The sequence below is a fragment of the Erigeron canadensis genome, chromosome 4, assembly GCF_010389155.1.
Source record: "Erigeron canadensis isolate Cc75 chromosome 4, C_canadensis_v1, whole genome shotgun sequence".
NCBI classification, from domain to species: domain Eukaryota; kingdom Viridiplantae; phylum Streptophyta; class Magnoliopsida; order Asterales; family Asteraceae; genus Erigeron; species Erigeron canadensis.
Window position 1 is genome coordinate 28765732 of NC_057764.1, and position 21827 is coordinate 28787558.

Below are 21827 nucleotides of genomic sequence, written 5' to 3' on the forward strand. Positions count from 1 at the left end.
AAACAAAAACATCTGCGCATGTTTAGCTTATTAAATTATGGGTATACATTTAGTCCTCTTTTTTTTCTTTCTATTAAGTGTTGAGTGTATTAAGTGGTTGAATGTATAAATAATGTTTGTATCTATTAAGTAAAATATAGGTACTTCTCGGTTATTTTTGTTTATCAAGTCGAAAAAGAAACATGAAAATTGAATGAACGATTAAGGTCTTAATTGTTATATTTATTATGTAAAAAAGAAACAAGATAAAAAAAAAACTAAAATAAAAGTTCAGTTATATTAAACAAGATACTAAATAACGAATAGGAAGTTAGAAACACAAAAATGGACCAGATTAGTAAACATACAAACATTTCTTGTAAGAAGTAGCGAAGTATACACTAGCCAACTGAAAAAAGCTAGGATGCTGAACTAAATTAACAAACTAGTAAATTACCAGATAAGCATAATTATAGATTTGAAAGTAAACTAATAAAAGTATAAGATAAATTGAAATATATAAAATTATGGTTCGTATCAGTTTGAATGGTTCGGTTTTTCAAATGAAACCGAAAACCGAACAGAAATGTTCGGTTTTTAAATCCAAAACCGAATCCATTGGATTTTTGATTGGTTTGGTTTTCTGGTTTTGTTTTTATCGGATTTTTTCGATTTTTGAGTTATTGGTTCGATTTTTACTCACCTCTACAATCAACCACAATCCTTCCGAATAAAAAAAAATTATTTATTTATTTTTTTCCAAACCTCTACTTGAACAGTAAACACTTAGCCTGTTTCTTACATTAGCTATTATATCCTCAAAATTATGGAACATGATTTTAACTACATATATCTTCAAAAGTACATATAAAAATCAAACATTAAATCAATGAAAATATACATACAATAAGGTGGGTGCACCAACTCTTTCGTATACATATGATCTAATACTAATTACATATTATATCATACTTTTCTTTTAATTAAATAACCCCATTAAAATCAGGCCAACCACAATCCTAATGGAATCAAAGTTGGTCTACCACAGGAACAACAAATCTCATAGTTTTTATGTTACAAAAATATGTACTACTGTCTCTTATGTTTGTACTTATATATACCAATCAAACTATCAAAGCAAAGTGAAGTCGACAATTTTGGGCTGAAAAGCATGAACAACCATAGTTGAAATCGTCTATATCTTTGTTTTCTCTTTGTTATATATGTATAATAATAATCTTTGATCAACGAAACAGCCGGTCACTTTCATGGAGTCGTTGTTTTGTTTTTTAAATGGAAGCTTAACCGCCCTGAATGACTCGAGTATTCATCATCCGAATGGAAATCCAAATCGGCTTTGGTTCTACGTTGTCCATACCTCTCTGATAAACAAAAGTTTTGGTACCGGATTCGTGAAACTTTAACTTCCGTAGAGAAAATCGCCTTCACGGGCCTATGATCAGATAAACGGGTTTCACTTCTTGCATATAGAAGTTGCTTTAGTCCTTCCCCTGTCCAAATTATCCTATCACACCTATATAAACAAAACCAATTTTTTTAATAAAACCATGCAAGATTTTTTTTTTTATTTTTTCAAAGTTTTCTCTAGTGTGAATTTGCAAAACAGAAAATATTTCGATATAAAGCTCAAGAGAAAAAATTACCAGGCAGGAGCACGTTTCTTTTTGCCTTTGGTACCAAGATTACCACAACCATAGTATTCATCACAATTAAGGTGGTATTTGTAAGTAGGAGCAAAATTGATTGTTCCTTCATGCCAAATTTCAAATGCTTGACCATCCATGAGTTCCATTCGAAGCTTTTAGTAATTCCAAGGCAAAACGAAAAAAAATTAATCCAAGTTGAATTATAGGAAATTTTAGATTCGAAATAATTAAATATGGGATTCCAATAGATTACGAATTAAACTACTGCTTGGTTCACCGAATTTAAAAGAATTTGATGAAAAGAAATTCAAAATCATATTTTGCCATAGTAAGTTAACACATGGAAATTTCTAATTCTTCACCATATTTCTTTAAAATTTTTGAACCAAACACACCCCTAATTAAGGATGCGTTTAGTTCCAAAAAACAGTTCTTGTTTTTCATTTCCATTTTTTAAGAAAACATAGAAAATATAAAAGATGTTCAAATCTTAGTTTTCCAAAAATGTTTTTCAAGAAAACAGAAAACATTGTTTTTTATTTTTCTATGGGAAACTAGAAAACACTTTTTTATTGTTTTCCACTTTTCATTTTCCATTTTCTTAAATTTAAAAAACATCATATTATATTAACTACCCTACGCCCTGATCCTGGCCCCCGTCACCCCCAACCTCCCACTTAACCATGTATATTCGAATATGTTTTTTAAAATAAAAATAGTATTTCTAGTTTTTGAACGCGTTTTTAAAATTTTCATTTGTTTTTTAGAGATGGAAAACTCTTTTTATTTTCTAGAATATTAGAAATAGAAAATTAGAAAACATTTTCATGAATTAAACACACCCTAAGTGTTTAAATATTTCCAAAAGAGACTATACTTAAGCTTAATTAGTCCTACGATTACCATCGAGGTAATGTCATTTTTATAGTTACCTGATCATTCTCAAGTAGAGTATTCCAATCCTTCCTTTTCACTAGCAATCTAGTCTCCCTCTCCGGCAAGGAAATCCGATAATTGAGATCTCCAAGCAACACGACTCGACTGTCATTATAAAATATGTTTTGGTTAACTTTAAACACATATAAATTATGAATACACACCTTTTTTAGCCACATTTATGAAATCAGCCTCATAATCATCAAGGTAACCAGATGTTTGAGAACATCTAAAGTAAAAAGTTTTGAGGTGACCGGAAAAATGATACAATTAATTAAATACTTCAGTTAAATCGTTTATATCTAAGTAAAAAAAAAAATCAATATTACCAAATAACATAAAGCTTTTCTATTTACCAGTTTATTTATTAAATTTCAAACATAAAAAAGTTCAAATAAAAGCATACCTTTCATGAGTAATTAAAAAAGTTTGAATAATATTGTACATTTCTAGAATTCTAGGTAGCAGACGGAGACGGTAAATATAATATAAACATGTGAAAATACTATTTTGAACGGAAAACACTAATTACCAACCCCTATCCTATATCTCACTGACTCACAGGTAATTGGATAATATTGTCTCTTCTTAGTTACCAACTAATTAATCAGCTAGTCAATCTATTTACGCACATTTTTTTAGTTGAAGGCTTTATCTCGAAAAGCAATATTCTGTATCAATCAAGCAATCATCTCGTTGGGGCGGTTGTATATTAATTACGAGTAACTAATTAAACAAATGACTACCGACTTTGGCTTTTTGTCAAACAACCTAAAATATTATTATACTTTTAACGAAAAAGTAACAATGCGTTTTACAATTGAAAATCTTTTTAAATCTAGATTTGACTTGACCATTGAAAGAAAATGATGTTTTGAACAAAAAAAATCCTCTTAAAAAATTACTAATCTTTCTAATATCACAATAAAATGGAAATGTAACACACTAATCTCTTGAATACATACAGGTAAATATATCAAGTTCCTAAATATCTAATGTCACAATATATTATCTATAGTCCGTTATAAAACAAACTCAATATTCATCCTTTAAATTTAAAAACATGATATATTTAATTTATCATCCATCATAATATATCATTATTTTCATTTTATAAATTGTGACTAAAATGTCCTTAAAAAAATTCTAACCCTATATCTCCCTCATGTAGAAACAAATAGAAAAAAACACTAATCCACAATTCGTCCATTTCTCCCCCTTTCACATTCCACCACAAAAGTTTATCACATCACCTACCGCAATGAAATTATTTTTACGTTAATAATTAATACCGTCACCGTCTCACCGTCATTGCATTGCGCGGGCACCAATCTAATTCTTAAAAATGAGAATCACTCGCAAGAATGGTACAATTTTCCCAACATCTAGAAAGAATTTAGTTATAATTTAATATTAATAGAATTATCGATGTCATGATTTTCCAAAGTATTGATAACTGGAAAATATTAATCCTCTAAACATATATGACATATGAATTTTACTAACTTTTTTTTAATCTCATCTTTTAATTTTGTTATATGTTCTTGTAGTTAGGAGTATCAGTTAAGAAGATGTATCATTTCCTTATCATTGGGAATTGGGCATTCATAAGACTAAACTAGAAACAAAAAAAGATTAAAGGGGCTTATGTCAGGTTAGATCTTCCACATTCATTTCTTAGTTCCTAGATAGGCCAGTCAACCGAGTTTCATACGAATAAAGCCAGATATTCGCCTAGCAATTTGTCTTTAAGGCCCCTATGGATCAAAAGGTCCTTAAATCTGCCCCTAGTAGTCGGACATGTACACGTCAACTAGGCCGATTTTATCCCTAGCACTCGAATCAATACTTGGATCCGACCCTTTATACGTGACAGACTGACAATGTAATAAACTTTACCCGACTCAAGGTCTGATTCCCGAGAGTGATTCCGTACCAAAACCTTGTATTCGGCTATATATATACCTAGCAACAAGTGACTAACTCACACCCAAGCCCTTTGAACCCAAGTATGCATCAAGCAAATGGGTCGGGGTCTTGTTCGTGTTTATGGGCAATTCAATTATCCCTTACGTAGGCCCTTGTTCAATCCTCACTTGCATACACGAACCAAATATATATATATATATATATATATTATCATGGACGGAGGCAACTTGGGGGCAGTGGGGTCATCTGTTCCCACTCTAATTTTAGTACAATGTAATTTTTCATAACTTAAATGGTATATTTGTAATTATTTTCTAAAAGTAAGAAATAAATACAAATGTTATCTTCATTTTCATAAGCGTATTCTATGGAAGTTATTGGGCATCGAAACATTAATTTTGAGATAGATCTTTTCATTATGAGAATAAAAAACTTGAATAGTTTTTATTTTTATTAAAAAAAATGAATAAAGGTTTAAAAAAAAAGTTTTCTCTATTTGAATATATAAATGTGTAATACATTAATAGTGTAGCTATTTGTGAAAAAACTATTTTCCTTTCAAATTATTATATATATATATATATCATAAACAACTAATAATGATAATCATTATAGTTATGTAGAATTTTTCAAGCTAACTATTTCCTAAAAAGGTATATTTTTTTGGTTTCGTACATTATGATTGAATATGTTTTAATTTAATAAGACTTTTTCCGACACGTGTGATGTTTATTTATTTTTTTAAAAATTGTATTTTTAAATATGAGTGTTACACCCAGTGTGGAGAATAAATTTATTTAAGGGTCCATTTTTTTTCTCAAGCTAGGGTCTTTTTTTTTAACATTCTCGGATATGACTCTTCTAATTATAACAAACAATTTTTAAAAATTGCCCCTTACATCAAAATTTCTGGCTTCGTCCTTGTATATTATATATGTTGATACTTACTGGGTCGGAAGGTTTATGGGATGGTTTGGGTTTAGTCCCAACTGAATATAAATAATTATTTTAATAAATTTTTAAAAAATAACGGTTAGTTAAAAAAGCTTAGTATAAATCGAGGTTTTAGATGTAAACTAAATGATATAAATTAAATAAAATTTGACCTAGATGAGAAAAAAATTACAAGTATCAAATCCAGTTCCAGTACTATCTCGATCATGGTGCCGGGAAATGGTAGTCTGTCTCTAGTGGGATCGCATCGATGCCCACTTTTAATTAGTATTAGAATCGGGACTGATACGGTACTGGAAAAACCTCGCAAACACTAAAACATATCGATATGGTTGCGGCCCGTACTAATATTGGTTCAAATTGGGTCGGAATCAATATTGTATCGGGTACTTTTACGTCTGATTTTGAGGGGGAGGGGAGATCCTATCCCAATATTTATTTTGCTAGGCTCATAGCAAACAACGAAAAATATCAATATGGTTGCGGGCACTAGGGGTGTTCATTATTTGGTTTCATTCGGAAAACCGCCCAATCCAATTGGATTTGGGTTAACTGGGCTTGGGTTGTTTGGATTTGGTTGGTTAATTGGTTATAACCGAATAAAAGTATCGGGTATTGGATTGGTTTTGGGTAAAAAAATAAAATTTGGGGCCCAAACCGAAACCCGATAAGTTAATATTGATGAACTTGGTTATATATATCGCGTAGTCAAAATGCAAGTATTCTAGAATAATTGTAGTATGATATCATGAAGACAACACCATCACTATATTTATGTAGTTAATTTACTTAAGATATGTTACAAATTTAGTTCTAACTTACTATCCATGATAAGTCGTTATATATGTTTAGTTTAATTTTTGAATCATTTTACATATTCGGATTTATTGGGCCCCAATCCATTTAAACCGAATGTTTTTTGGGTGGTTTGGATCGGGTGTTTACATTTTTGGATTGGGTATTGGTTGGTTAAATTTTTATTTAAGACCCGATTAAACCAAACCGACTAACCTTATTAAACCGAAACCCGACCGTTTGAACACCCCTAGTTGCGGCCACGTATTTATACCGGTTCATATTGTATTAGAACCGGTACCAAGTTTTAATTAGTGGCTTTTGATTCTATCAATACCAAAACCGGGAAGTTTTTTCCCCTTTGTACCTGTTTGGTGGTTATCTAAAAGTTACAATCTTTTTTTTGTCATGAATGTTAGAGTAAGATACTTTTGTTTCTTCCTCTGTAATTTTCTGTATAAATGATAATTAATCATAAAGAAAAAACTATAATCATAAAGGTAGTTTTATATCATCCATCGACTACATACGATAGAGACAAGAAAACAACTTAAAAAATTCAATAAACTGTGGACCCGTTGATTTTTATTATGTCACATTCGTTTTCTTTTTGTTTACTACCGGGAACTTAACTCATTATTTGTTAATTAATCCCACTAGTTGGTTTAAAATATAAAAGCAAATACGAAATGCAGATTGGCCACATTATTAGCAAATTATATACTCATAACAGAAAGCAACTTATTAACTTTTCTAAATCGATATTCGTTTGTATATACAAATTAATGAATCTACGTATTATTTGTAATTCCTAATCGCTTGTTCTAGTGGTATTCTAGGTTTTTCTAGTGTTTAAAGATAATGATGGTTTATATATCCATAACAAAAACAAACATATTAAACAGTTTAAAAGTATAGTTAAAGACGTACTCGTGATCTAAAATTTTTCTTGGTAGATCAAGGGAAGGCCCCATGGCAGTCGGAAAACTTGTTCTAGACAATATCTCCGCGGCATTGGCGTTTCTTACTCTCTCGTCTCCCTCTCTTCCTCCGGATGCTAGATGGCTACATACAAAGCAAAAACTTGTCTCATGAAATTGGAATCGAACCGACACTGAGCCCTGTAGATGACAAGATTACCACATGAGAAAATTTAAAGATATGTGTCATATATATGCGTTCGATTGTCATTATCTACAATTGGGGATCAAGAGCATGCATATATACTCTTTTACATTTGATGTTTTTGAAGTGTGAACTCATCGTGTAAAATGAAAATCTTTGTACCCAACTACACAGTGACAGAACTAGGATTTCATATTAATCGGGTCAATTGTTTGATTGGAAGAGACTGATTCAAGAACAAATACTGATTTAACCTAGCTTTGTGAAAACAGTTGTTTTAATTGGACTACATACATGGTTATAATGATAGATAAAGACGACAACAAGTTATAAGAAAAAGACAGATAATTTTATATTTAAGCAAAGGTTAATTACATACCTCTTTAAAGCAAAAATAGTTTAATTACCTTGTTTCCAAGGCATCCCATGACACCGCAACCAACGCAAGAAACGCTAGGATTTCTGAAGAAAGGATGAAGATCACTGCGAACCCAAACGGATATCATTATCCCAACCATTTGTTTACTGATTAAACACCGAAACTCTGGTTGGATCATGCTACTTTCAATCTTTGATTTGTTGCTTTTTGCCGCAGCACGGAAAAAACTTTGTTTCTTGTCATCCAAGTTATCATTTTTGTAGCTTCGGTTGTTTGAGTTCTTGTTTAGAGTTTTTCTTATCAGTGAGTTCCATTTCATCGATATTTTCTTCTTCTCCGAACCAAGAACATTGGAAGCTCTTAGAGGAACCACTTCTTGAAATCTTAAAACATGTAGGAAGTTTGCAATTTTTAGAGAATTTCTTAGCTAGCTCCATAAGCATATATTTTACTTAAAAAATTAATTATCTTTTGTAAAATAATCCAAACTAGCTAGCTAGTATAAATAAATTATTACCCAAAGACATAGACATCGCACGGAGTATTGCATGTATCTAACAAATCGTCGATATTTAAATCTTCACTAGGTGAAACACCACCAACGTTCCATGTACTCACGAAGACCCTACATATTATATATAAAAGTCACAAACTTATGAAAACACAAAGAAATGTTTAATGTATGTTATGTGTGTAACTAGCTAAAGGTATATATCTTACTTGAACTTTTGTGTATGATGATGATTACTCAAAATTATCTTAGGACTCGAGACAGGTTCGAGATCCAATATTGGTAGATTAACAAAAGAATAGGTGTCGTTTCCAGGAAAATCCGCGACGAAGTTGTTAGATCCTAATGTTTTCCTTAGTAGCTTGCTAGCTACTAATCTTGGCCACATAATCTTAAACACAAGATAAGAATAATGTCAGCAAACCTTGTACGCATGTATAGATCGATGCATGTTATCATGTTATGTGTGTCTAACAATATATAGAGATAGATAGAGTTAGAGGGAGGGACTCACTTCTCCTCGCATGGTATGAAAGGAAAATGATGGTGGCCAAGTGAGAGTATAGAGAAACCCCCTCGCAAAGAGAATATCCAAAGAGATATAAAGAGATGAGGGGAAGAAATAAGGCGAGGTTTCGAAATTATAAACTACATTTTAATTTGATTCTCACATTAAAAAGTACTTTTTTAATTATTCAATTCAATTATATGACTTAGAAAAAGGGGGAAAGGCCAATGGGTTGATATCATCTCGGACCTCCAATTTAGGTTTATGTTTATTGGGCAATCAGGGTTCGAATCCAAGGAGACGTAGGTTTTACCGGGTCCAGGAGTTTTCCTTGTGATCTACCGCAATGGCATCCTACCCGGTGAGTGTAGAGACCATATATAAGATGAACAGGCTCTGATCAAAAAATGAATGTTCAAAAAAAGAAGAAAGGGGGAAAGTTGGGACTATACTCTATAGAAACAACAAAATGAGGAATGAGGTAATACGAATCATATGATAATACGGCTTAAATTTGTTATTTTGCGTTAAAACGCCCTCTGATTAGGATATGATGATATGGCTTTTGTTTACTTGATTTTGCGATAAAAACGCTCTCTAATTAATTTAAACTAGCCACACATTCGCACGATACGACAGTTAGTGTTGGTGACAGTAACGGTAATAGCAATGGGTGATGATGGCGACAGATGGTACAGTAGGGACAATAACAGTGTGGTTATTACTGTAAAAGTAATTGATATAAAAGGAGATAGTTTAGTATTTTTAAGAGTTGAAAAATATATGTTGTAAATAATTTCATTGGAATCGAATACCCCGGATATATTAGGTGGTTATATTCAAATTAGTAAATAAAAGAAAGAAATAATTTGGGTATATATGAAATTTAAAATATTGAGTAGTATAGATATATATAAAGTTAACTTTATCATGGATAATATATAACTATAGAATTCAAGAAAAAACTGTATCAATTATATTTTTATAAATTGTGTATTCTTGTTTCTTCGGGTGAACACATTAAATAATATTTTAAACTTGGATACTAGCTAGTGTCTATCTAATAAGCATGTACGTCGACATTAGGATATCCGATACCGTTATGTACTCCGTATAAAGGTACAAATTAAAGATTATCTCTAATTAACTCAACAATATTCAAATTGAATGCTAGTTATCAGAAACACTAGCTAGCTAGTAAAATCTTTTGTTTCATTTGTATTTTCTATACAACCATTGTCTATCACTGCTGCCAACAATCAAACACCGCAAGAGACCGATCAACGTATGTAGTTAACTAGGGGACAATAAATATTGGTTCTTTTCTTTGGTTTGCATCAGCTCTTTGGCTTCATTGTATCTTTTGTATCGGCAAGCATCAACATATTCCATCGGCTATATATATCGGCCATATTTGGCCGATCCTTGTGAACGTTGGGAGCGTGCTATGTGACCGTTTGTTTTTTTTAGTTGTGGCAAAAAGCATCCCACCGAAACATAATTTTTTTATTTGGGGTTTTCGATTTTGAGGCAAATACTATGGTTTCTTGGCTTCCATTGTTGGAAATGACTAGCCAATGCTCCTAACGTAACAACACCCTTTGCCGGTGAGATCCGAAATTCCTTTTTGAGGTTTCCGGTAGTCGCCGGCCAAAACATTCACTTTTATCATTGGCTACTTTTCTTTGGGGTTTCTGGTAACTGCTACAGTTGTATATGCTTTTTCGGTGAACTCCTTTTTTGGGGTTTCTGGTTTCCGTTGCTGCATGTTTTCTGGCTACTCCTTTTTGGGGTTTCTGGTGATGTTTCTTCGATTTTCTGGTGAATCCTTTTTGAGATTGGTCGACAAGAGCCAAAAACAAGCCAAAGAACCACACTTTGGCTCTACACCTTTGCCCCTTACATTGTACTATACCTAGCTACTTATCTTATATACTAAATAAATAGACGAATTAAATGTTGATTTAGTTTTTGTATTATGTTATTTATCTTCTCTCGTATTTGATCCTAGCGTGTTAAATTGTAAATTTGTAATATCAACGAGTAAGATTGATATATTGTAAAAAAAAAAAAATAGAAAAGTGCGTATGTACTTACATCAGGCAGAGAGAGAAAGTGCCGCCGTATAATATTAATATTGTTATATTGGCGAATAGGAAGGTATCTGTTTTCTAATGTTGATGAGACTGGATTTTAGTGCTTGTTTATGTTGACTTGAGACATAAACATTAATTTTACTTAATTGTACCAAAAACATGTGAATTTTAAATAGAAAGCATCTATGGCCCAATGGGAGGCCTCTTATCTGTGCTGCGTTGTTGAGAGACCATTGGAGTTTTGAGGCCACAAAGAACCAAAATGTCCATTACTCGTATACAGTATAATTTAGGCATTGATTTATATTAAAATTTACGTTCGGGGTATTTCTTTCACCATAAAGACTTCGTATCTTTTTTGTAACAATAAGTCGATTAGTATTTGATATTAAGATGCACTTTACTTTTATATAGTAAATTCGATTTTTCATGTACTTTAGACCGAGAGATATAAATTATAAGCCAACGGTATAGGTGATTCAAATGATAAACTCCCAAAACATATTATTCTAAAAGTCCAACCCATAATTTAAAGTAAAATCAGAAAAGACTTAACTAATTGATCTTGCATTCATTGTATAAAGACATCATAATATGTATCTATATTAATCTTTTTCCGGCTCATTTTAAATGGTTGTATATAATGTAAGAAAAAAAATATATAACATTAATAGTCTACAAAAGGATAATAGTTTGAATAATTAAAGCTGCTTGAAGATGACAAGTTTTTGCTATGACGTCATATGTAAACATTTATTTGTAAAGGATTTGTTCGTAAAATCATGAGTGGCTAATCTTTTCTGCACCAAACTTACTTGTCACAAAATCGACTGATAAATATTGTTAACAAATTAGCCATTATTGAAAAAATTAAACAAAAAAATCTTTGGTCATACAATTGATCGAGCTTTTTAATTACTATCTATGATTAGTTTAATCCTTGAGGAGAGACTGTTGCCCCTCGGCTACCGTTGAGAAAACGCAGAGTCAATCCCCTGTATTGATAGATTTGTAATATATTGGGATAATACAGAAATAGGATACGGGAAAAGATTATATAAGAACCCGCAAATAAAAAAAAACTCAATAATCATTTTTAACCACACATTCTTTCTTTCTTTCTTTCTCTTCAATTAAATAATAAAATTCACCCAAATCATTCAAAATGTTTTATCTCACAAACCGTAAATCGTTAGACGAAACAAAAAACATGGGTAGTCTTAGAATTTCGTCATCTTTCCTTAGAGATCAAATTCGATATACTTTTAACTACTTTTTAATTTTCATTTTAATTTCCTCTTGTACTTGTGTACCTAAACATGTGTAGGATTATTGTTTTCACATAATTACTAAATGAACATATGTACATAACAATGAAGGTTAAGGGCGGAAACCGTCAATCCATAGCGGAGCCATGGTAGCCAAAGGCGGAGCCATAGTGGCTAAGGGCGGAGCCCGTTAGGTAGATCACTCATCACCAGCCATCCCCTATGACCTATCACCCTCTATGACCTATCACACTATGACATATCACCCTCAATGACCTATCACCCCCACCAGCTTTGGTTTATGAATATCCTTAATGGCGAAGCCCGCTCCGAATCATAATTTTTGTTCAACCTACACATGTGTAAATTATGTATAAGTACCAAAAAGAAAACGAAAATTAAAAAATCGTCAAAAGTATATCGAAATGGATCTTTAATGGAAGATGGTGAAATTTTAAGACGACCCATGCTTTTTGTTTCGTCCAACGATTTATGGTTTGTGAGATATAGCATTTTGAATGAATTGGGTGAATTTTCTTATTTAATTGAAGAGGGAGAAAGAGAGAAAAAATGTGTGGTCTATAGTGGTTTTGAGTTCTTTTTTTCTTATGAATTCTCAAAATAACTCACCCCTATGTGTATATATGTATATATATATCTACCAATAAACTAAAACAGGATTGAGGTATTCTTGATGTGACATGTGGTACATTACTTCATCGACACATGTCAGTTTTTATTTTATTTTTAAATTTTTTTTTCCTAATTTTAGTCATATTTTAATTATAGATTTCCGTATTAATTATCAAATATAAATCCACTTACCATATAAATCGTTTGGGTAAATTAAAATCTTATCTATAAGTTATGAATATTAAATATAAATTATAAGAATATATGTATCCATTCTTGATTCGAACAGTACGTTTACTAATATTTTTGATGCATCTGTATTGTATAAACATTATTTAATGTGATCCTTGATGCATATATTTATTTGGTCGACTAATTTTGTATTTTGTATTTTTTTTCAGTAGGCTAGCCTAAGTATTTAATTTGTTAATAACTATTATAATGAACTTTATATTAGATTTGCTAGCTCTTTTTTTTCCTTAATACGAGTAATATTTTTCTATTGCAATCAAAACCATAACCTTTATATTTTGATTTTGTTTATAATGTCATTAAATCATCAACTTATAGTTAACGATGCATACATGATTACTTTATATATCGTATTATATGTTCCGTACATCGTATGAATATTAAAACTAGTTACTCGTATAACATTCAATTCACCATTAATTAAAAAAATTTCTAAAACTTTTATTTTTTAAATAATGCTACTAGCTACAGTAACTTAATTTTATATATGATAATTAGGTTAAAGTTACTAGATATAGATATTATTACTATATTTTCAGGAATTTATTACCATGTAATGATATTTTACAGAATGGTGACTTAGAGCCTCCCCAATGGTTACCACTCATCCACCAAAGATTAGTTCATGTCAACGCTACATCAGCAAAAAACACTCCAAAGATTAATCCCCTCAAAATGTACCCAATGGACTCATCCACAAAAGACTAGTCTTGGACCCACCAATTATTTAATTCTACCCATTTATCCAAACTTTACACTTTTAACCCTCTAAAATTATAACAAACTAAAACATACACAAATAAAAAACACTTCATTAAAAATAAAAACATTACACAATTTATTTATAAAAACACATTACAATACTTCAAATAAAGAAAACACACATTAAAATAAAAACATTAACAATAGTTTATTATAAAAAACACACATTAAGCTGGGAGGCGCCATACATGCTCCGTAAGATCATGACGAAGAGCATGATGCACAGTGCGATCTCGAAGCTCCTTGCCGGTATGTTGGTGAAGTGCAATCCTTTCCTCGAACGTACGCTCCGGTAAAACGATTGGATCAATGTCGTCTCCATCCTCAAGTGAGCTTATGGCGTACCCCGCGTCTTCAACCTTCATGTTATGCAATATAACACATGCGTACATTGTTCGAGTGATCCGATTCACGCTTTTTGATCTTGCTGGTTGGGTTAGAATGTGCCATGAGTTTTGAAGCCCTCCAAAGGCACGCTCGACATCCTTCCGGGCACTTTCTTGAAACTTTTTAAATTTTTTTCGCTTCTCATCTTGAGGGCATGAATATGCCTTTACAAAAGTCGACCATTCGGGATAAATGCCGTCTGCAAGATACTAACCCTTTTTGTAGTGAGTGCCATTAACAGTGAACGAGCTATCTGGTGCACGATCTTCAATGATTTCCCTAAATAAAGGCGACTGGTTCTGAACATTTATATCGTTGTTCGAACCAGTTGTGCCGAAAAAAGCATGCCAGATCCACCTATCGTATGAAGCTACTGCTTCAAGCATGATGGTTGGATGACCGTGATCACCACACGTAAACTGACCTTGCCATGCCTTGGGGCAGTTCTTTCAAGGCCAGTGCATGCAATCAATGCTTCCAAGCATGTCTGGGAAGCCATGAAGCTCTTCATGTCGAGCGTACAAGTGTTGTATGTCCTTCGGTGTTGGTCTACGCAAGTATTCATCCCTGTAAAGTTCAAACACAAACTTACAATAATAGTCTAGATAACACCTTGCTGTTTCTTCACCCATCTGTGAAATACTCGTCAAGCGAGTCGGGATTGTAGCCATACGCCAATTGACGTATGGCGCATACACACTTTTGGATGGTGCTGAAACCAGGCTTTCCTCGGGCATCAAGCTGCTTGTCTTGCATTCTTTTAAAATGCAAAGGCACAGGACTTGGATTGCGAGATGGGTATGATATTATGTCGTTGACAATGCGCATGAACATAGGTCTAGACATACGAAATCGTCGCTTAAAGCTCTTCAACGAATACTTTGGGTTTTCGTTAAAGTAAGCTGCCATTAGGCGCTCGTCAGCACCATATCGATCTCTTTCGACGATGTTACGGGGTATGTATGGTCTTGATGATTCACCTTGTTCAACCAAATCAACACATTCGGCCATAATACCAAAAAGCTCTTCATCATCGTCTCCCGTAGGAAATAAATCGGGTCTCGTGTACGTTGATAAACTTGAATGAAACTGGTTGTTCATGATGATTTATGTATACGAAAGTGTGTTTTGGTATAATATAGCTGAATATATGCAAGAGTGGTGTCAAATGGTGGTTCACTTGAAGTGTATATATAGCCATTTTGAAAAACTAGCCGTTAAGGACTAAAGTTGTCACTTTTTTGAACCTGTTTTGAACTATATAGCCGTTTAGGGGCTAATCTTGCCAAATTGTGAAACTTATTTTTGTCTCATTCCCTTTTGAAATCCAACCGTTACATTCAAAAAAAAAACAACAAAGAAGACTAGTCCCTGGAGGAACGAACGAGGCGGACGAGCGTGCTGGACGAGAAAGGAACGAGTCCCACCCAACGGTGTGGACTCATCCCTGCAAGTCAAACAAGGCCAGGGACGAACCACTGGCTACCCTCTTAGTCGCTATATATAGTTGATGATATATAGCTTTCGTTTTTGTAAAAGACTTTTAAGTCCTCTCATACGTATGGTAATAAGAGGTAGTTTCTAGTTAATATATACATTATCTATGATGTCTTTTGAACTTAAAAGAAGTTATAAAAGCGCAAGTGTAAGTATAGTACATGTATATATGTTGGATTGCGTTTATACCTCATCTTTTGTCATACATATCTTGTTCTTTTATATGATATATCTTAGTGCATGCATTAAATTACCATGCAACTTGCTCAATGAAACAGTAATATAAATCTATATACTAATATACATATGATTACATCAAATATAACCACGTACATGCATGGGTCCTGAATCACCATCCAGTAATTAAAAAGTGTATTATATATAGAGAGTTTAGTAATCTGATTAACTTCCTAATTAATTGCGTTTAATTTGTTGACATGTAATTGACAAATGGTTGTATTATATATGATCATTTGATCATTTTCATGACATGTATACATAGAAGCATGCAGAAGGCATATGATATTAAAATGCGTGCACTACATATAATCATGCATTTATTCAAACGCAACATTTTTTTGTAGTGGTGTAAATCATAGTTGTCTGAATCGAAATCTGATTTTTCGACTCGTGACTTAAATCGTAAAAGTCATAATATTTTAAATGTATATTTTTATAATTATCTCCAAGTATTTATTGTAGACATATTGTAATGTATTAATATATTAAGCTAAAAATAAAAATACTATTAAAATCAAATTAAATTTGATAGCATATAAAAGAGTTATGTTTTAAAAAAATTTAAAAATTAAAAAAATAAAAAAATTATTTTGTTACTCGTGACTCGACTCGTGACTCGGACATGACTCGGACCGACTCGCACTACAAATAAACATGAGACATGTTACGAGTCTGGAGTAAATTTAGTCATTCCATTGAGTAGCCTCGTTTTCCCTTTGTTTTGACTCGACTCGTACGAGTTTGACAGGTGTAAACCAAAATAAGTTTTAAAATTACAAACCATATATAAATGATTAGATTATATACTTTAAAGGAAATAGATTATATATATGTTGATCTACAAAATTTACATGTCATTTTTTTTAACAGTTAGTCGGTATTCGATATCATTAACACTTCACCGTATAATGGTGAAACCCTGCACGTACTTTAGACTACGAGATGTAGACCATAAGCTGTTACATGTGATTCAAGGAAAAAACCCACAGGTTTGTCACTCTAAAAGTCGAACCCAAAACCTGCTAAAAAAACCAGGAATGCATCTGCCAGTTGAGCTACCTTCATTTACTCTTGTCATGTTTATTTTGGTCTTCAGCTTGAACTCATGTCCCATTTTACGCATATGCATTTCGGGAAAATAAAACCATAATAAAACACAAAGGCATTTTGTTGTTTTTTCTAGCATACGAATTGAATATACGACACAGTTAGTACTTTCAGGTTTCCTTCTTCTTCTTTTTTTCATTCCTTGGGTAAAAATTGGTCAGAGTTATAATTTGCTTCATTTAACGAGAAAATTAAACCACCGGTGTAATCGTCGATCAATTTGTCATATATACTTAGGTTCAATAGTAGTTGCGCGCATGTCTGATGTCAGTTAATTGATTTTTTTTAAGCTAAAGTTTTAATTTAAACAAATCAAAGTTGGAAAACATATATTATCGATACTTATAAAGGGCAAGGGTATAGTGTCAATGTCTTGGCAAATTTTGAACTAATAGGAGTGTGACATGTGCACATGTAAAAATTTTTGCCGATTCTAGCCAATTCTTTGTCAAATTTGATGGTTTAGTTGCCAAAACTAGCCATAAAAAAGACAGAACAAAAACAAAAGGTGAATTTTTGCTTTATAAACTTTTTGCCAATGCTTGCCACAATCGGTCAATTTTAACCGATCCAACTTGTCAAAAAAAGCCAAAATAATTTGCCAATACATATGCTATATATAGTTTGTCAAATTGCCAAAACTTGTCAAAACCACTTGCCGATGAAATTTGTCGATTACACTCTTGCCCCTCATATAATTTTGTAATCGGTCGCTCAACTTAGGCCGTTGAAAGAATTAAAGGTAAACTTAATGTCTATATGATATGATATGATATGAAATAGGAGTAAACAAGTAGTCTTTCACTTTGAGGTACAACTTTGCTTTGTCGTCCTTAATGACAAAGACAACCACTAAGCTACTATATTTGAGCAACATTCCACTTATATACTTCCCCTGCCACACGACACTTAGTGACCTTTTTGATTAAAAGACGGCACAAAAATCATATTTGAATCTTTTGTGTCGATAACTTGATTACTTTTCGATCTGCCTTACAAGACGCATTGAATTATTTTCAAATTAGAAACCCATATCTAGGATGATATATCTCGCTAAAATCGCCAACTGTGGAAAGTATGTTGTTCACAATCGTTTTCATGATGACCATTGGCGACCACTGAAAGTGGGGCCCACACACGAAATAAAATGAAATAGAAAATCATAAAATAATTGGAAAATGTATTTTAATTTTCTTTTTTTAATAAAAAATCAATAATTATATAATTTAATTTTCTTTATATGAAAAATATAGCATTAATACTTTATATATATATATATTGTTGGTAGAGCATAGAGAAAATATTATGATTCATTTTTAATCTCCTATCATTCAAAATAAATTCAATACACAATCTTAACCATTAAAAATAACAAACGCAATTTAGGAAAGATGGTGTCATATTAAATGATGGTTTTTAAATAATGAAATTCAAAAAACAAATTAAAGAAGTAGCATCATATATTGACATGTTACGAGATTTCTCATGTTTTAACAACTTTTGTACATATTATAACCATAAATTGACATCCAAAGAGGTTAAATATATATAATTTTTATTGACCATTTAAAAAAATTGGGGTTGTGTTTTTTCAAGTTCATATACTTCTTTCAACTTCTAATAAAATATTTTATTAACCATTTTAACTTTTAAAAATATTATTTATTATTAAAAAAAACTAAAACTTTAAAACTTAATATCCAGTATTTGTCTATTTTGTTTACAGGTCAAATAACTACAAGTGTTTTTATGTTGTATTATTAGGATTGGAGTTATGTACATCATTATTGTTCATAAATCATGTAACTATACATTTCAAAGGTCATTTGGACATATCCCTATCATTTAAAAAATTAAATCATCATAACGCCGAATAAAAGAGTTAATACTTAGTAGAGTTGTTATTATTTATAATATACGGAGTACCTTTTTTCTCAAGTTATAAATAGTACTTTTTTTCAATTAGAGTTTTTCTAGGCTATACAAAGAATTACATAAAAAACCTCTATTTTTCACCAATTTTCATTCTATATATAATATACCAAAAAAAACACAAGTATCAAATATTCAATTGTAAACATTGTTTAAGATTTGGGGTGACGATGGGCCGGGTTCTGATTAAAAATATCTATTTTAAACCCGAAGTGATATCAAAATGGGTTAAAAATATCAATTCGGACCTGTCAATTCATCAATCCAAACCCATCCACCAATCTTCAAAAAGTTGGATTCACGGGTTGAGTTTTGAGTTGGCGAGTTGATATCGGGTCAAACTAATCATATGGGTTATCATTTCGTGGGTTGGTTGATTGATTTCAGGTCAAATGGATTGTGCATTAACGGGTTGGCAAGTTAAAGGTTTGGTGGGTCAACCTATTAAACATCGTTATATAAATTTAATTTTTTCTTGAGTTCGCGTGTCGATCTACATCTACCCCTTCCGAAAAATCAAGTTAGTGAGTTGGTTTTCAGCCAAGTGGGTCTACTGGGTCGCTAATAATTAGGTTATATGCGTAGACAGGTTGACCTAACAAGTCAATAAATCAATTCGAACCAGATTTGAGAAAAATTAGGTTAATGGGTTGACGGCTTAACTGGTCAAAAAAAACCTAACCTAAACTTGGTTTGTTTTTTACACGGTCACCGACCGAGTATTAATCTAGTTTTAATTGGCGACAACATTGTCGTCGGCTCGTCGTCAACTAATAATTTGATTTTCTTTATAAAAAAAGTTAATAATAATTTAATTTACGAGCCAAAATCAACTTATTTTTCTTGTAGTGCAACTTAAGATCTTGCAGTTCTTATGGTTATCGAATTTTCATGTAAAATGGATCGGTTGAACATTAAAATATTCTAGCTACTTATTTATTTTTTACTTTTTCTCCTTTTTGATCTCTGATAGTATAGTGTTGTGGTTAACAAAACATGCATGTATAAAATTAGTTATCAAATATCCGAAGAAATAACAAAATATTGATATTCATGTTTAAGACTTTAATCTTTGAAGTTGGGTGTCTTTGCACTTGAAATAAACTAAATCCGGCGTCGATCAAGGGCAAATTAGTGGCGATATTACGTAATATTATAACACATGCATGCATATCGATCTGAACTTGAGGGAAACTATATAAATTTGTATCCTAATTACAATTCTATAATAATAGTTAAGAACTTGTGAAACTAATTAACTTAAGATAATATGACGAATAAAGAAATTTATAGCTAGCTAGATTGGTCCCAATAAATTCATTGGGTGTTCATATATTCCACCAATAATACAGTGGTTGTTCGTTATAAAGATAATGTTAAATTCAACTTGTATTGAATTTAAATTATTTTATTTGTACTAAAAATCAAGCTTATTAGTTAGTGATTAAATTACAAAAGCTCATTCTTTCTTATTTTTTATGTTATATAATTTCTGACTAAAATTATATCAATGAAAATGTATTTAATATTAAAAAGATGTTGATTAATTAGTGATGGAAAATATTAATTTGTACACTAATTTCTATAATAACCAAAATTTTGTTATAAAACTAGCTATATTTGGTCACTATTTCGGTAAGAGACATTTGACGTGCTCACTATAGCACCTAGCTTCATAGAGTTTAATTGAGAAAAAACTAGATATATGTTCGTGCAATGCAGAGGTGTTGGAGTAGCAATGGCGGGGTGATGGTGGTGACGGTGATGGGGGCGACGATGATGATGGATGTAAAAGAATTTGATGTTAAAGGTGGTATTGTAATTATTTTAAGTGTTATGGGATATATATTGTAAATTACTTTTCATTAGTGAATAAAGGATAAAATTATTTTTTGTATTTCAAAGGCAAAAGTTTAAGGAAAAAAAAATAATTTATTTTGATAGATAGTATAGATTAAATAAGACTACTTTTTGGTTGATTACACTTTTTAATGAGCAGATTAAATGAAAATTTTTTTAGTAGTGACTAAAAAAGTTATTTGTGATCAAATTATAATTATCGTTAAAAAATGATCACTAAAAACCTTTTTTTCCTGTATTGATTTAAATTATCTACCAATAAACTAAAACAGGATTGTAGCTTCTTTTGATCGACATGTGTTGCTATATTAAAACGACAAGTGTCGTCTTTTTTTTTAAAAAAAACTATACTTAATGTTTCCCTATTTTATCCGAATTTAAACTATGAATCCTCCTCCATAACATGGATATATTTATTCTATTTGAAGATATCTATAAGATACATATATAATTAAATATAGTATTTATATGAATCTTTGATAATCCTCTTCCATATATTTTGATACAAATCCTTTTTCGTTTCCTATTTTTGATAATTTAAAATTTCTAATCTACCAATATTTTTGATAATTTAAATTTTATAATCTACCAATAAAATAAAAAAGGATTGGCATGTTTTGGCGTCCTTTTTATTTATTTATTTTTTTTAGTTGCATATAATTTCTATTTCCTTATTAGACTTAGAATTAAACTCTAACTCTTAACTCTTAACTTATATAAAACCTTATTTAATTGATCATTTTCTCATTAATAAAATTTCTTTTTTTCTTTCTCAATCTTCAACTCTTATTACTGATATTAATTATAATACATTACTAGCTAATCAACCCGCATATTATGCGGATAGCTGAATAAAATTTGGTGTTAAAAATCATAATATATAAATCACATTTGTTATATTAAAAATCTAATGATAAATTGATTATTCAATTCTCATATTTCTAACTCCAAAATAGTATTACAATAATAAATTTTAATCTACAAATTTATTTTCTATTTTAATATTAACC

At 31.3% G+C, this 21827-nt stretch overlaps 3 protein-coding genes across 3 annotated transcripts; all 3 read right to left on the bottom strand.

Annotated features, from left to right (window-relative positions):
• Positions 1-1178: 1178 nt before the first annotated feature.
• Positions 1179-8801, bottom strand: LOC122598622 (type IV inositol polyphosphate 5-phosphatase 9). The gene is made up of 8 exons (XM_043771209.1): positions 8790-8801; positions 8485-8666; positions 8282-8389; positions 7793-8147; positions 7191-7381; positions 2579-2687; positions 1644-1798; positions 1179-1513 (listed from the first exon to the last, which is right to left on the bottom strand). Exons 1-8 carry the CDS (start codon positions 8799-8801, stop codon positions 1246-1248), a joined length of 1380 nt encoding a protein of 459 aa, XP_043627144.1. The 3' UTR covers positions 1179-1245.
• Positions 8802-13961: 5160 nt separating this feature from the next.
• LOC122597314 lies at positions 13962-14567 on the bottom strand. Its single transcript, XM_043769921.1, has 2 exons — positions 14396-14567; positions 13962-14326 (listed from the first exon to the last, which is right to left on the bottom strand). Exons 1-2 carry the CDS (start codon positions 14565-14567, stop codon positions 13962-13964), a joined length of 537 nt encoding a protein of 178 aa, XP_043625856.1.
• A 63-nt stretch (positions 14568-14630) lies between these two features.
• LOC122597315 lies at positions 14631-15282 on the bottom strand. Its single transcript, XM_043769922.1, has 2 exons — positions 14810-15282; positions 14631-14748 (listed from the first exon to the last, which is right to left on the bottom strand). The coding sequence occupies exons 1-2, from the start codon at positions 15280-15282 to the stop codon at positions 14631-14633; spliced, it is 591 nt and encodes a 196-aa protein (XP_043625857.1).
• Positions 15283-21827: the final 6545 nt, after the last annotated feature.